Source organism: Aricia agestis, chromosome 11 (genome assembly GCF_905147365.1).
Source record: "Aricia agestis chromosome 11, ilAriAges1.1, whole genome shotgun sequence".
NCBI lineage: Eukaryota > Metazoa > Arthropoda > Insecta > Lepidoptera > Lycaenidae > Aricia > Aricia agestis.
The window spans coordinates 7,808,434-7,820,571 of record NC_056416.1 but is presented as its reverse complement, the minus strand read 5'-3'; the positions used below and the strand labels follow the sequence as shown (position 1 = coordinate 7,820,571).

Sequence of the window (12,138 nt, the reverse complement as noted above, 5' to 3'; positions counted from 1 at the left end):
AAATATAACCTTATTTTCTCGCAGTCTGGATATTAAGTTTTTAACGTGGGAGAGCCATACTTCGGCACGAATGGGCCGGCTCGACCGGAGAAATACCACGGGCTCACAGAAAACCGGCATGAAACAGCGCTTGCACTGTGTTTCGCCGAGTAAGTGAGTTTACCGGAGGCCCAACCCCCTACCCTTTTCTCTTACCTACCCTCCCCTATTTCCTTCCCTACCCTCCCCTATTACCCTATTCCCTCTTAAAAGGCCGGCAACGCACCTGCAGGTCTTCTGATGCTGCGAATGTCCATGTGCGACGGAAGTTGCTTTCCATCAGGTGACCCGTCTGCTCGTCGTCTCCCCTTATTTCATAAAAAAAAATTAAGAATGAATAGCAAATTTTTTTTAATATTGCTTTATAGAAAATAGAGATTGGCACGTCAAAGTAGTAATAATAATCAAAATAATATACATTATTAATGAATATTATTTGCACCGCTTTTAACATGTATGTGTGAATAAAAATTACAAAAATAGAGCAAAATATTCAATATGTAAATAAACTAAAATTTTGAATAAAATTGTATGTTTTTATTCAATAATAATATACAATACGCCATACTAATCAGTAATCATCGGTATAACTTATAATGTGGTATAGAACTTATTTAGCTTTACCCTTTTTCTTCGCGGGCCTTGCATTCCTCGCTTGCTTGTTGCCTTTCTTAATATTACCTTTTTTACCTCCACCTTTCTTGCCGCGGCCTTTAGTTTTCTCCTTGGCCTTCTGCGCTCGCAGGTCTTTCTTCATTCTCGGGTCCACGACTTTGTATTGTCCCTTGACTCCGGACGGCCGCTTCATTCGCTTGGCCGTGGTATGTTTCTTGGCCACTACATATGTGATTTTCTTCTTGCCGTCTGTCTGGGCCTTCTTATACAGGTGTCGGATCTGCTGGGCCTTCTCTCTCTCGGACATGTCGGCGTTCTCCATGACAGCTTCGACTTTCTTCTTCGCCTTCTCCATTTTCTTGATCATGCGCTTCTTTTTCCTGGCCTTGGCCTCGACCACTTTCTTAATGGGCCTCGCGTTGATATCTTGCAGTCTGTTCTTGTACTCCTCTGTGTATTTCTGTAAATTTTTCAAGAAATATATGAGCATTGAGTAATCTAGATCTTAAGTACAATTAAGTGTTAAAGATCTTCAACAGTCCTTGTTATTCTCCTATCGGCTATCACGTTTTAATGTAAATCATGACCTGCTTAGGCGGCGAATTGACTAGCCAATAGGAATGATGACAAGGTCAAAGAAATAAGTGTTTCCCACAGACATAGATCAAGATCTTGATCTATTATGTCTGTGGTGTTTACCAAATTTCAGCTTTTGTATTTTATTTTTGTTATGCGCCTTCAAAGTTGGATATTCAAGTCGATTTTTTTTAATTTTTTTTTATTTAGTTGCAAGATTTAGAATATATTAACCATTACAATTTTTATACTTTCTAAGAAAAACATTCGACAACAAAATATTACCTCAGGCACAACAACCTCCTTCTTCATGTGTTTGTTTTCATCTTCAACAAACCAGTCGGGCAGATTAGTGTCGTTGAACGCGTACCGATTCCAGCCGTCGTCGATAAGATCTCTCTTGAACTTTTTCGATGTGGCTATCATTGTGCCTAGCGCTAGTGCTTCGGCGTCCATTTTTAGTGACTTTTTCAATCTCTTTAGCTCTGAAATGGAAAATAACAATATTGCAATTAGAAAACCATATTTATTAATTATACACTATTACATATTTTATTTATGACTACATTGTAAATTTTCCAGGCATTTATCTTTTTCTATATGAAAAACAGATTTGTTAAGGCATGAAGAACTGTGTAATACTAAGTGTGCAATATCTCGTATTGTGCAATATTATTGACCGTCTAGGGTTAATATTAAAGGCCTTTCAATCTGTTGAATCAAAATAAGTTATTCAATAAATATCGTGTGTGATATTGTGCAATAAAATTTATCGTCTAGAAGCCCGCTAACTAAGATCAGTTCATAACATGTAATTTTTTTTTTTAATTTCCATGGAATGTCTTACCAGGATCCTGCGTTACGACTTCAAAGCCGTCCTTGTTTTTGGACTTGGCGGCCGCTTTCCCAGTGGCGGGCGCGACCGTGTCCTCCACGTCGTAGTCGCTGTCGCTGTCCGAACTCTCCTCCTCTGAACTCTCTTCCTTCTTACGCTTCAATCTTTTTGTGTCTTTTACATCAGCTAGAGTGTCACTCACTTTTTTACCTGAAACACATTATGTAAATAACAGAATATAAAGAGTAATAAAATATTTTTTACTGTCGAAGAAATTTATTCATATGCAGAGAGTTATGTCAATTCAATATTAGTCGCTATCTGTCTGTCTGGTTGGGTTCGTCATAACTCATAACGCGACTAATTTGCGTCGGCCGTCAACTACCTAAGAACCATTTTTCCTCGATGGTACATTTTTTTAAATGAAATAAGGGAGCAAACGAGTCTCCTGATGGAAAGCAACTTCCGTCGAATCAGAAGAGCTGCAGGAGCGTTGCCGGCCTTTTAAGACGGAATAGGGTAATAGGGGAGGGTAGGGAAGGGAAAAGGGTAGAGGATTGAGCCTGCGGTAAACTCACTCACTCGGCGAAACACAGCGCAAGCGCTGTTTCACGCCGGTTTTCTGTGAGCCCGTGGTATTTCTCCGGTCCAGCCGGCCCATTCGTGCCGAAGCATGGCTCTCCCACGTCAGAAAATCACGTACATCTGATTTTCTGACTTGGCACATACATCTGAAAAATTGAGTCACAGGCAGACAATAGACATACATCATTATTATTATATAATATATATCTGTATTCTGTCCGCTGGACTTGATATAATCCGACCAAATTATTAAGGCCCGCCATCTGCCTATGAATAATTTTTTCCAATAGTACAATCACCTAAGCAAAACATTTTTTAATAACAAATATTGAAAATTCGCTTCAAAGTTTTTGACTCTACAATAAAGAGGAAAAATGTAGCAAGCCTCCTCTATTAGCTGTTACCTTTTTCGACGAAACCCTTGGCGAGTTTATCAAGATCGGCACCCTCATCATCCTCCTCATCAATGTCTTTGAAGCTGTCTTTTTGGAACCACAGTTCAGCTTTCATCGACCTTCTGGACACCGGGTCTGTGTTATCAAGGTCAGTCAGAAGTGGATTATCTTTAGGAATGGGCTTGTCCGATTTCAACTTGCTATTCCTCTCAGTGTTGAGTTGTGTTATTTTATCTATCTTCTTTGACTCTGTATCTGAATCCGAAAATGCTGAAATACGAAATTATATGAAGCGACATTAAATAATGCAAATACAACAACAGTGTTCTCTATATTTGTTACCTTTTAATTTCCAAACTCCTGATTCTGATAACATTATGTATAAAATGAGAAAAGTAATCATTATTAGAAAGATGTAGTACCATACAATATACAGTATGTAGAGGATAGACACGGCTTGGAAACCAGTATTTTTTTAACCGATTTTTGACCTCAGTTGACGAATTTACCCACGGAACTTTCTTAAAAAGGTTTTGTTCCTCTAAACTGGTTTATGGGTATTTTTTAGTAACTAATAATAGAAATTTGTCTATCATAGACAAATTTCAATGCCAACATAGTTGCAGAAATCATCTATAGTACTAAATATACCAATAAATATAAAACTATTACCTAAGAACTCTAGATAAACCAATAAATATAAAACTATTACCTAAGGACTCCTTATCTTGTTCATCTTCTGAATCTGATTCCATTTCGAGTTCGCTGTCTGAGTCCTTGTAGTAAAGACCTGAGGAGTCTAATTTAGACTTATCAACATCATACTTAGTATATTTTGGTTTAGTTTTTATTTCATCATCAGTATCGTCATTTTCATCTAATACTATGTCCGGCTGCTGGTCTACTATCATTTTGATTTGCTGCAAATAACAAATGAATAATATTGTATATCTCATATCTTTAAACGAGCAATTCTTGTATATATATTTTTGTATTTATAAATATATCTATATCTATATATCGAATCTCGGAATCGGCTCCAACGATTTTCATGAAATTTAGTATATAGGGGGTTTCAGGGGCGATAAATCGTTCTAGCTAGGAATCATTTTTAGAAAATGTCATTTTATTTGTGTTTTAACTTTTATCGAATGCCGAGCAAAGCTCGGTCAAATAGCTAGTAACATATTAAAAGTGATGAAGTGATAATAATCAAATATACATACCTCTTTATTTTTCAGATCTGAGAGACTGAACATGTCATGACTTTCAAGGATAGGACCATCATCACCTTTAAGGACCATCTTCAAATTCATTTTCTCCGCTAACTTTTGCCTTTGTTTGTTTAACTGTTTCCTTTTTCTTTTCAACTGTCGTTTTTCTTCTTCCTGTAAAAGTGATAAATAAAATGATGGAACTAAAATAGTGTTACGGTTTTGTAATATTTAAATAACCTAATATTTCATAAACTCAATCAAAAGTTATGTGTTTTAATACAAATAAAAATCAATTTTATGTCTTGTCCAGGTCTTACCTGAAGTGTGGCAACCTCCTCATCAACTGCGTCCTCCTCGTCAGCACTTTCACCCTTGTCACCTTCCTTTTCCCCTTCATCCCCTTCAAGTTTTCCTGGTTCCTATAAGTTTTGTAAAGTTATTTTAATAAACCTGTTTTTACATGCAATAAGTAACAGTATTAATTTAAATATTTAAGGTCATTAAAATCTCATTATGAACATTATTAGTGATTAAAGTTACCTCTTTTTTGTTCAATGATGTCTTCCAATCCTTTAAATGTTTTAACCAACTCAATATAGCCTTTACATCCTTTCTACCAAGGACTTTAATGTCTTTACAGCATTCCTTTATTTCCGGTGTTGTCCTTGCGTGTGTTTCAATTTCTTTATCATCAATGACAATCTAAAAGTAAAGATTTTTTTTAAATAAATTGTAATCTTCGAAAAATAAAAACTAAGGAAGTAGAGTCTACAAAATGAGACCCGAATACATGCATACTTTATGCATGTATTCAGTACACAATTTTGTGTATTTATGGAAGTGACAATAATTATTGTCAACGGCTTTATTTCGTAAATTTGAGTGTTAGTGTTTCGTAGCTATCGTCATATTTAAGTGTGCGAAAAGGAACAAAATTCAAAACAGTTGAAGTATGGGAGTTACATTTTCTTAGTTTTTATTATTTGTAGATTGTAATACATACTTTATCTTTTACTTTGATCTTCAAGGCAAGCTAGTTATTGTGATTTATTATTATGGTTTAAATTACCTCAGAGGCACCCTGCAGCATATCAATGGGATCTTCTTGTTCCAGAAGCTCTGATGTTGTAATCTTATGGTATGTGGTATAATCATTTTCTTTGTAGCCCTCAGCTTTAGGCTTCTTCTGTTTCTCGGGGTGTAACAGATTAAGCCTCTGCTTTTTCACAATTTCCAAATCCTCAAACACATACTTGGCATCTAACAGTTTAGGATCTATGCTGTCAGGTGCTATGTAGCCCTGGCAAACAACAAATATTTCGGATGATTCATTACGCGAAGCTTGCGGCTTTGTTGCATGAACCTTTTTGAAAAACTGTTTTAAAACCCACAGTAATGCATGGTAATCTTTGGATCTGAACACTTTTGTCACAAACCATCCTCCTTCTCTCAGGAAATTAGTTGCCAGCTTTAAAGCGCTCAAGGTGAGACATGACTGTTGATAGGCGTCATGAATCCAGTTCAGACCCACATTTGGAGCTCCGTCATTCAATACCACATCAGCTTTCCAAGTTTTTATCTCTTTCTTGATGGCAGTTTTACATTTCTCTGTGGTGATATCTTCAGTTATGCTTATACAACCTGGTACTTGTTTAATCGGAAACAAATCTACACCAATGACAATGCTAGACAGGGGCATGTTTTGATGCGCCACCTGCATCCATCCTCCTGGCGCGGCACATAAATCGATGCATACTCTTGATTTCTGTAGAAATCCGAATTTTCTATTGAGCTGTATTAACTTAAAAGCCGCACGAGATCTATAACCTGAAAGGAGTAGTATACATTTTTTATATTACAGAGTAAAGATAAGGATTGTGCAATGTATTACATTACACCTTATTTTACGAATGCAGTAGCAAATTCATTAATTATTTCAAACACAGTATACTACACAACATGTGCTAGAAAACAAAGTAAATAGGTACTTACCTGTTTCTTTAGCTAGCTGGTAATATTTATCTTTCCGCTGTTTTCCTACTTTTGTTTTTTTACCCATTTTTGTACTTTATCTTCTTTTTATCTTCCTCTCAAAGAACTCAAGATAAATTTTAGATTCAATTTATTTTCTGTAATCGCAACATGATCCCAACAATGTTTTGAATAGATTTTAAGGTTATGTTTTTGAAGTCGTGTGTCATTTTATAATTTTTTTACGTATTTTTTGATAAAGCAATAGTAACAGCAAGACTACGTCTTCTGCTAATGGTGGCACTTCACATGGCTATTGCCTATAGGTATATAATTCGAAGGTCCCTACCAATGACTTTCTAAAATACTAGAGTAGCAATGTCTTACAAAAGATTCTCAGAAATGCGTAACCACTTTTTTGTTCAAAAGACAATGTCAAGTCATATATTCGTTATGTCATTATGTATGTGAGATATGCCTGCAGGCATCTTCGAAGTGGCAACGCGTTGCTACCGTAAACTTCCAATCTAGTTACGTTAGTAACATAGAATATCATTGGTCCCTACGTATAAAGCGACATGTCAAAGTAATGGTTTTCAGGAGAGCGTTTTTAAGATTCAAACTGTTACTGTAGATTATCATAAAACATTAACACAATGTTTTTGGTTGATTTGTAAAGCTTAATGTAGGCCGTTTCTAATGATATAACACAATTTTAAATATTTTCCATATTTTCGCCAAAATTACAAGATGACCGTTTTTACGCTGAAAATTCAAGACAAATTCAGTCTTGAATTGTCTGCGTATAAACGGTTAAGTCGTACATGTCCGTTTTTACGCTGTAAGAATAAAAAGATTATATTAGGTTCTAAATTCATTCAGCACTTTATAAAATGATTCTTATTATCATAATTTATAAGTTTATAATGTATGAGTAATATAAATTCTGGCTCTTCAGTAAGAAAAACTAAAAATACAGACATATCTTTTTATACGATGCTAATTTAAGAAGTTTTTTCTATGTTATAATGTACGAATAAAAGGACATGTCATCAATAACTATAGGTTTTTATACGTGGGAGAGCCATGCTTCGGCACGAATGGGCCGGCTCGACCGGAGAAATACCACGTTCTCACAGAAAACCGGCGTGAAACAGCGCCTGCGCTGTGTTTCGCCGAGTGAGTGAGTTTACCGGAGGCCCAATCCCCTACCCTATTTCCTTCCCTACCCTCCCCTATTCCCTTCCCTTCCCATCCTTACCCTCCCCTATTACCCTGTTCCCTCTTAAAAGGCCGGCAACGCACTTGCAGCTCTTCTGATGCTGCGAGTGTCCATGGGCGACGGAAGTTGCTTTCCATCAGGTGACCCGTTTGCTCGTTTGCAGGGCTCGGAACCGGTTTACATCGGTTAAAAACCGGTAAATATATCGTTCTTTTATTTACCGGTTAAACAAGCGAACGGTTTTTACGTAACCCAAATGGTAAAGGTTACCGGTTACTAACACACAAACGATTCTGAAAACCCAAATTAACCGGTTAATTTCGCAATTATTTTCACCTATCTTTTTTTAATTTTAGAATGTTTTTTTTATTTTAATTTTTAATTTCAAAATAAATATTCTTCTTCTTCTTCGTTTGGCGTAAGCCTCCCCATTTAGGAGTTGCCAAAAATAAATGTTAGATTTGAAAAATAAATGTTAGATTTGACGTACAGCGATGATGGCCGGGACACAAAAACACGATAAGCCGTCGTGTCGTTCCACGACGTGGCGTCGTTCTACGATGCGACGTCGTGTCGTGGGAATCCACGACGAGCATCGTGAAAATCTACGACGCGACATCGTGACGTGCCACGATATACGGCACGGCATCGTATCGTGTTTTTGTGTACCGGCCCGTATGCCGTAATTTAACGGCCGTAATAGGCTTCCGCGCGGCATTTTTAGGTAGCGCGCGCGGTTTCAAAACCGCACACGTCACACTGATTATTTTTTTAAGGTATTAAATATTAATTTAAATATTGAAGAAACTTATGGTGCATTCCGAATACTTCAAAGAATTTTCTCCCGTTGGAAATTTAACTTAAAGTTAATTTTTCAACAAATTGGACAAATGTTAACTAACGAAATTTTCTCGAACTTCCATCCTCATTGTATATTAAAAAATGTTTAAATAATTTTCGTAAAAAATGTTTAGTTCGTGGAGCCCTTTTTTTATTATTAAAAGCTTTTATTTAACTTGCTCTGTATGTATGTAAGTATGTATGTTCGGGTGAAATCTTGGAACTCAATTTTGGAGTAGATATATTTAACCGATCAACCTGAAATTTTGCAGGCACGTTTAGTTTGGATGACAATACATGATATTGTATGTGATATCACTCTAAATTCAATATGGCCGACCATCCAAGATGGCGAAATAGTTATTTTCTATGCAGTTCTACAATATGGATATTACATGAAAGGGCTTTTCAAGAGTAACTCGAAAACGAATGTAATGTCATACTACATCCAATATGGCGGCTCATCCAAGATAGAGGTATAGTTATTTTTAATGCACTTCTGCAATATGGGTATCAAATGAAAGGGCTCATTGAGAGTAACTTGGAAACGAATGTAATGTCATTCTACATCCAAAATGGCGGCTCATCTAAGATAGGGGAATGTAGTTATTTTTAAAGCACTTCTGCAATATGGGTGTCAAAGGTCAAAGATTAGCGAATTTTGTTAATAAAATAAAGAAATCACGGTGAAAAATAAGTGTTCCCAAAATTACAGCTCGATATCATTTTTATTTTTTTTTGTTATGCGCCTTCAAAGTTAGATAATCAAGTCGATTTTTTTTTCAATTAAATTTCTTAATATTTGTATACCAATCGATAACTTATGCAATTAAAAACAACTTTTGTTTTGAAACCACTTTCATAAACGCAATATTTGATATACCTATCGAACAAAGTTGTCTCCCGATGCATACAAACTACGAAAGAGTGACGTCAGTCTTTCGTAGCACTTTGTATGGAGCATTTCGGGCAGGTCTATTTTATGAGATGTTTGAATTGTCATATCTTGGTGAATTTTTAAGCTATCAGAGTCATTCTTTCAGCGATGTTTCTATTTTTTAAGGGTCTTTCAATTACCAATAAGAAAAAAAATTAGTCATCTAGCCTTTTTACAAAATATGGCTTGCTTTAAATGTAATATCCAAGTCCAAGATAAAGGATCAAAAATATTATGCAAGGGTTGTAACAGGGTAATATGTGTCAAGTGCTCTGGTTTGTCTGCAACCGAAATGCGTGTAATTGGTCTTCAGAACCCAAAACTGTCGTACCTGTGCGAAGAATGTGAGGAAGGTCTAAGGCAAATTCCCCAGCTGCGAAAGCTCGTTACTGAACTTCAGCATCAGGTCCAAGGATTGAAAGAACAGGGGGCTTGTGCTGTGAACTTGGATGCAGTAATTAATGAGATTGAAGATCGCTAGAACCGTAGTCGTAATATTATCTTACATGGACTACCAGATTCAAAGTCATATTTCAGAATTGCGCATACTTTACACGAACCTGGCATCGTTAACGGCAAAATTTGATCTTTTCCTTCTTGAAGTCAATATCCATAAACCTGCATTTATTCTTATAACGGAATCCCACCTAAATTCTTAATGTAATAATAGTCTTATAAATATATCTAGGTACACTCTATACCGCTTAGACAGAGACGACAGAAGAGGAGGTGGTGTTGTAATATATGTCGCAAACGAAGTAAATGGTTTTGCTCTAATATCTAAAACAAATAACATTTATCATAACGACAGTGTAGAGGGGGCTTGAAATCCAATATGGAGGATTAAATTTTTTGTTAGCATGTATATACAGACCAGCAACCTCCACCAACTAGTAACGCAAATTACAAGAAAAAGAAACCAAGAAGAGTCATTGCTGGATCTTATCCTTTGTAATGAAGAAAGTTTATTATGCGACATTGAATATCACCCACCAATCGGTAAAAGTGATCACCTTGTATTAACAGCTACAATTCAAGTAAATATTACTAAGAACGTGTCTGATATAAAACCGCAATACAATTATTTTAAAGCTAACTTTGATGCGATAAGTAAAACTGTTGAGGAATACTTGGTTGAGACAGATAGTAGTATTAATAATATGTGGCTTTCTTTAAAAAATCAGGTGCAGTCTGCAATATCTATGTACACTCCAATAAAATACAAAAATGAAAAGATTAAAAACAAACCCTGGATAAACAAGGAAATACTAGAGTTGATTAAGAAAAAGAAACAACTATGGAATATATATAGAACAAATCCAAATGATATTGCATATAAACAGTATAGAAAAGTAAATAATAAAAATAAATAAGTAGAGTTAGAAGAGCAGCCTTCGAGTCATCAGTAATAGATAGCGGTTCTAAAACATTCTAAAACTACATTAGAAAACAGCTTAATTCCAAAATTTGCATACCTAACATTATCAAAAATAAAACAAATGAAATTGTTACTACCACTAATCAGATATCTGAAGCATTTGCTGATCAATTCGAACAATCATTTGTCAAAGAACCTAATGGACAATTGCCAAATATTAGTCACCACAGGGTAATAAACTCTATAGATGATATCGATATTACAACAGATAGGGTATAACGGGCTCTACTTAGTTTTGATGACACCACAGCCACTGGACCAGACGACTTACCATCAATAGTATTAAAAAGGTGCTCAAAATCTCTAGTAAGGAACATTACTAGGTTGATGAAAAAATCGCTAGAGGATGGAGCACTACCAGCAAACTGGAAAATAGCTACTGTCGTTCCCATATACAAAAAAGGAAGCAAACTTGATCCATCTAACTACAGACCAATAAGTCTAACAAGTGTATTGTGCAAAACAATGGAAAAAGTGATTGCCAACGAAATAAGAAACTTCTTAACAAAGGAGCACATTATATTGGAAGAACAGCATGGATTCGTACCAGGTCGATCAGTATCTACAAACCTACTGAGATGCCTGAATGAGTGGACAAAAAACCTCGACGAAGGAAATCCTTAAAAAAGTGAAGCCTTATCTAAAACTAGGAAAGTACTCAGTGGTGTCCCACAGGGATCCGTTCTTGAACCAATACTCTTCATATTGTACTTAACTGACCTGAAAAGCGTTCTTGTACAGAGTTGTACAGCCTTTCTCCTTGTTCGCTGATGATACAAAATTTTTCGGAAATCCATGTAGCCATTATCACCATATCCAAAACGATCTGAATGCTATATACAAGTTGGCCCAAGAATGGCTATTAACCCTTAATGTTGAAAAATGCACAGTGTTACACATTGGAAAGAGCAACCCCCGTAGAAACTATTACCTTGGACCTAAACAATTGATGCATGTCGAGTCCCAAAAAGACCAAGGCATAACAATAACTTCGGATCTGAAATGGGAAATGCATATAATGAATATTGTCAAGAAAACAAACTCCATCCTCTATGTCATTCGTAAAGCGTTTAAGTGTCTGGCACCTAAAACATTCCTTCAATTTGTACAAGGCTTATGTTAGACCACTTTTAGAATATGCGTATGTAATATGGGATCCTTATTTTAAAAAAGAAGTCTAGTTACTTGAAAACGTACAGAGAAAAGCTACAAAAATGGTAAACACATTACGCAATAAGTCTTACGAACAGCGACTCGAAATTCTTGGCATTACCACACTCGAACAGAGTCGACAGAGGGGAAGTCTCATCGAGACTTATAAGATACTGCACGAAATTTATGATGTGCCTCGTCTCCGAGAACTTTACACCCTGAATACGAATAAGCACCTAAGAGGACATCCTTTAAAATTATGCCAAAATCCCAGCAAGAAGTTACCTAAAAGGCACTTTTTACCTAACCGAGTGGA

At 36.0% G+C, this 12,138-nt stretch overlaps 1 protein-coding gene across 1 annotated transcript; it reads right to left on the bottom strand.

Moving 5' to 3' along the window:
- Nucleotides 1-554: 554 nt before the first annotated feature.
- On the bottom strand, nucleotides 555-6,437 carry LOC121732136 (pre-rRNA 2'-O-ribose RNA methyltransferase FTSJ3). Its single transcript, XM_042121949.1, has 10 exons — nucleotides 6,255-6,437; nucleotides 5,332-6,089; nucleotides 4,803-4,964; nucleotides 4,580-4,681; nucleotides 4,272-4,433; nucleotides 3,758-3,965; nucleotides 3,055-3,315; nucleotides 2,078-2,275; nucleotides 1,516-1,715; nucleotides 555-1,114 (listed from the first exon to the last, which is right to left on the bottom strand). Exons 1-10 carry the CDS (start codon nucleotides 6,319-6,321, stop codon nucleotides 650-652), a joined length of 2,583 nt encoding a protein of 860 aa, XP_041977883.1. The 5' UTR covers nucleotides 6,322-6,437; the 3' UTR covers nucleotides 555-649.
- Between the last annotated feature and the right edge of the window lie 5,701 nt (nucleotides 6,438-12,138).

Bases quoted from the DNA above. Each gene is read 5' to 3' on its own strand.
- LOC121732136 (XM_042121949.1), bottom strand. From the start codon at position 6,321: ATGGGTAAAAAAACAAAAGTAGGAAAACAGCGGAAAGATAAATATTAC. The intron at 4,965-5,331 runs GTAATTTAAACC...CTTTACTTTTAG, and splicing joins TGCTGCAGGGTGCCTCTGAG to ATTGTCATTGATGATAAAGA. The intron at 4,434-4,579 runs GTAAGACCTGGA...TCACTTTTACAG, and splicing joins AGGAGGTTGCCACACTTCAG to GAAGAAGAAAAACGACAGTT.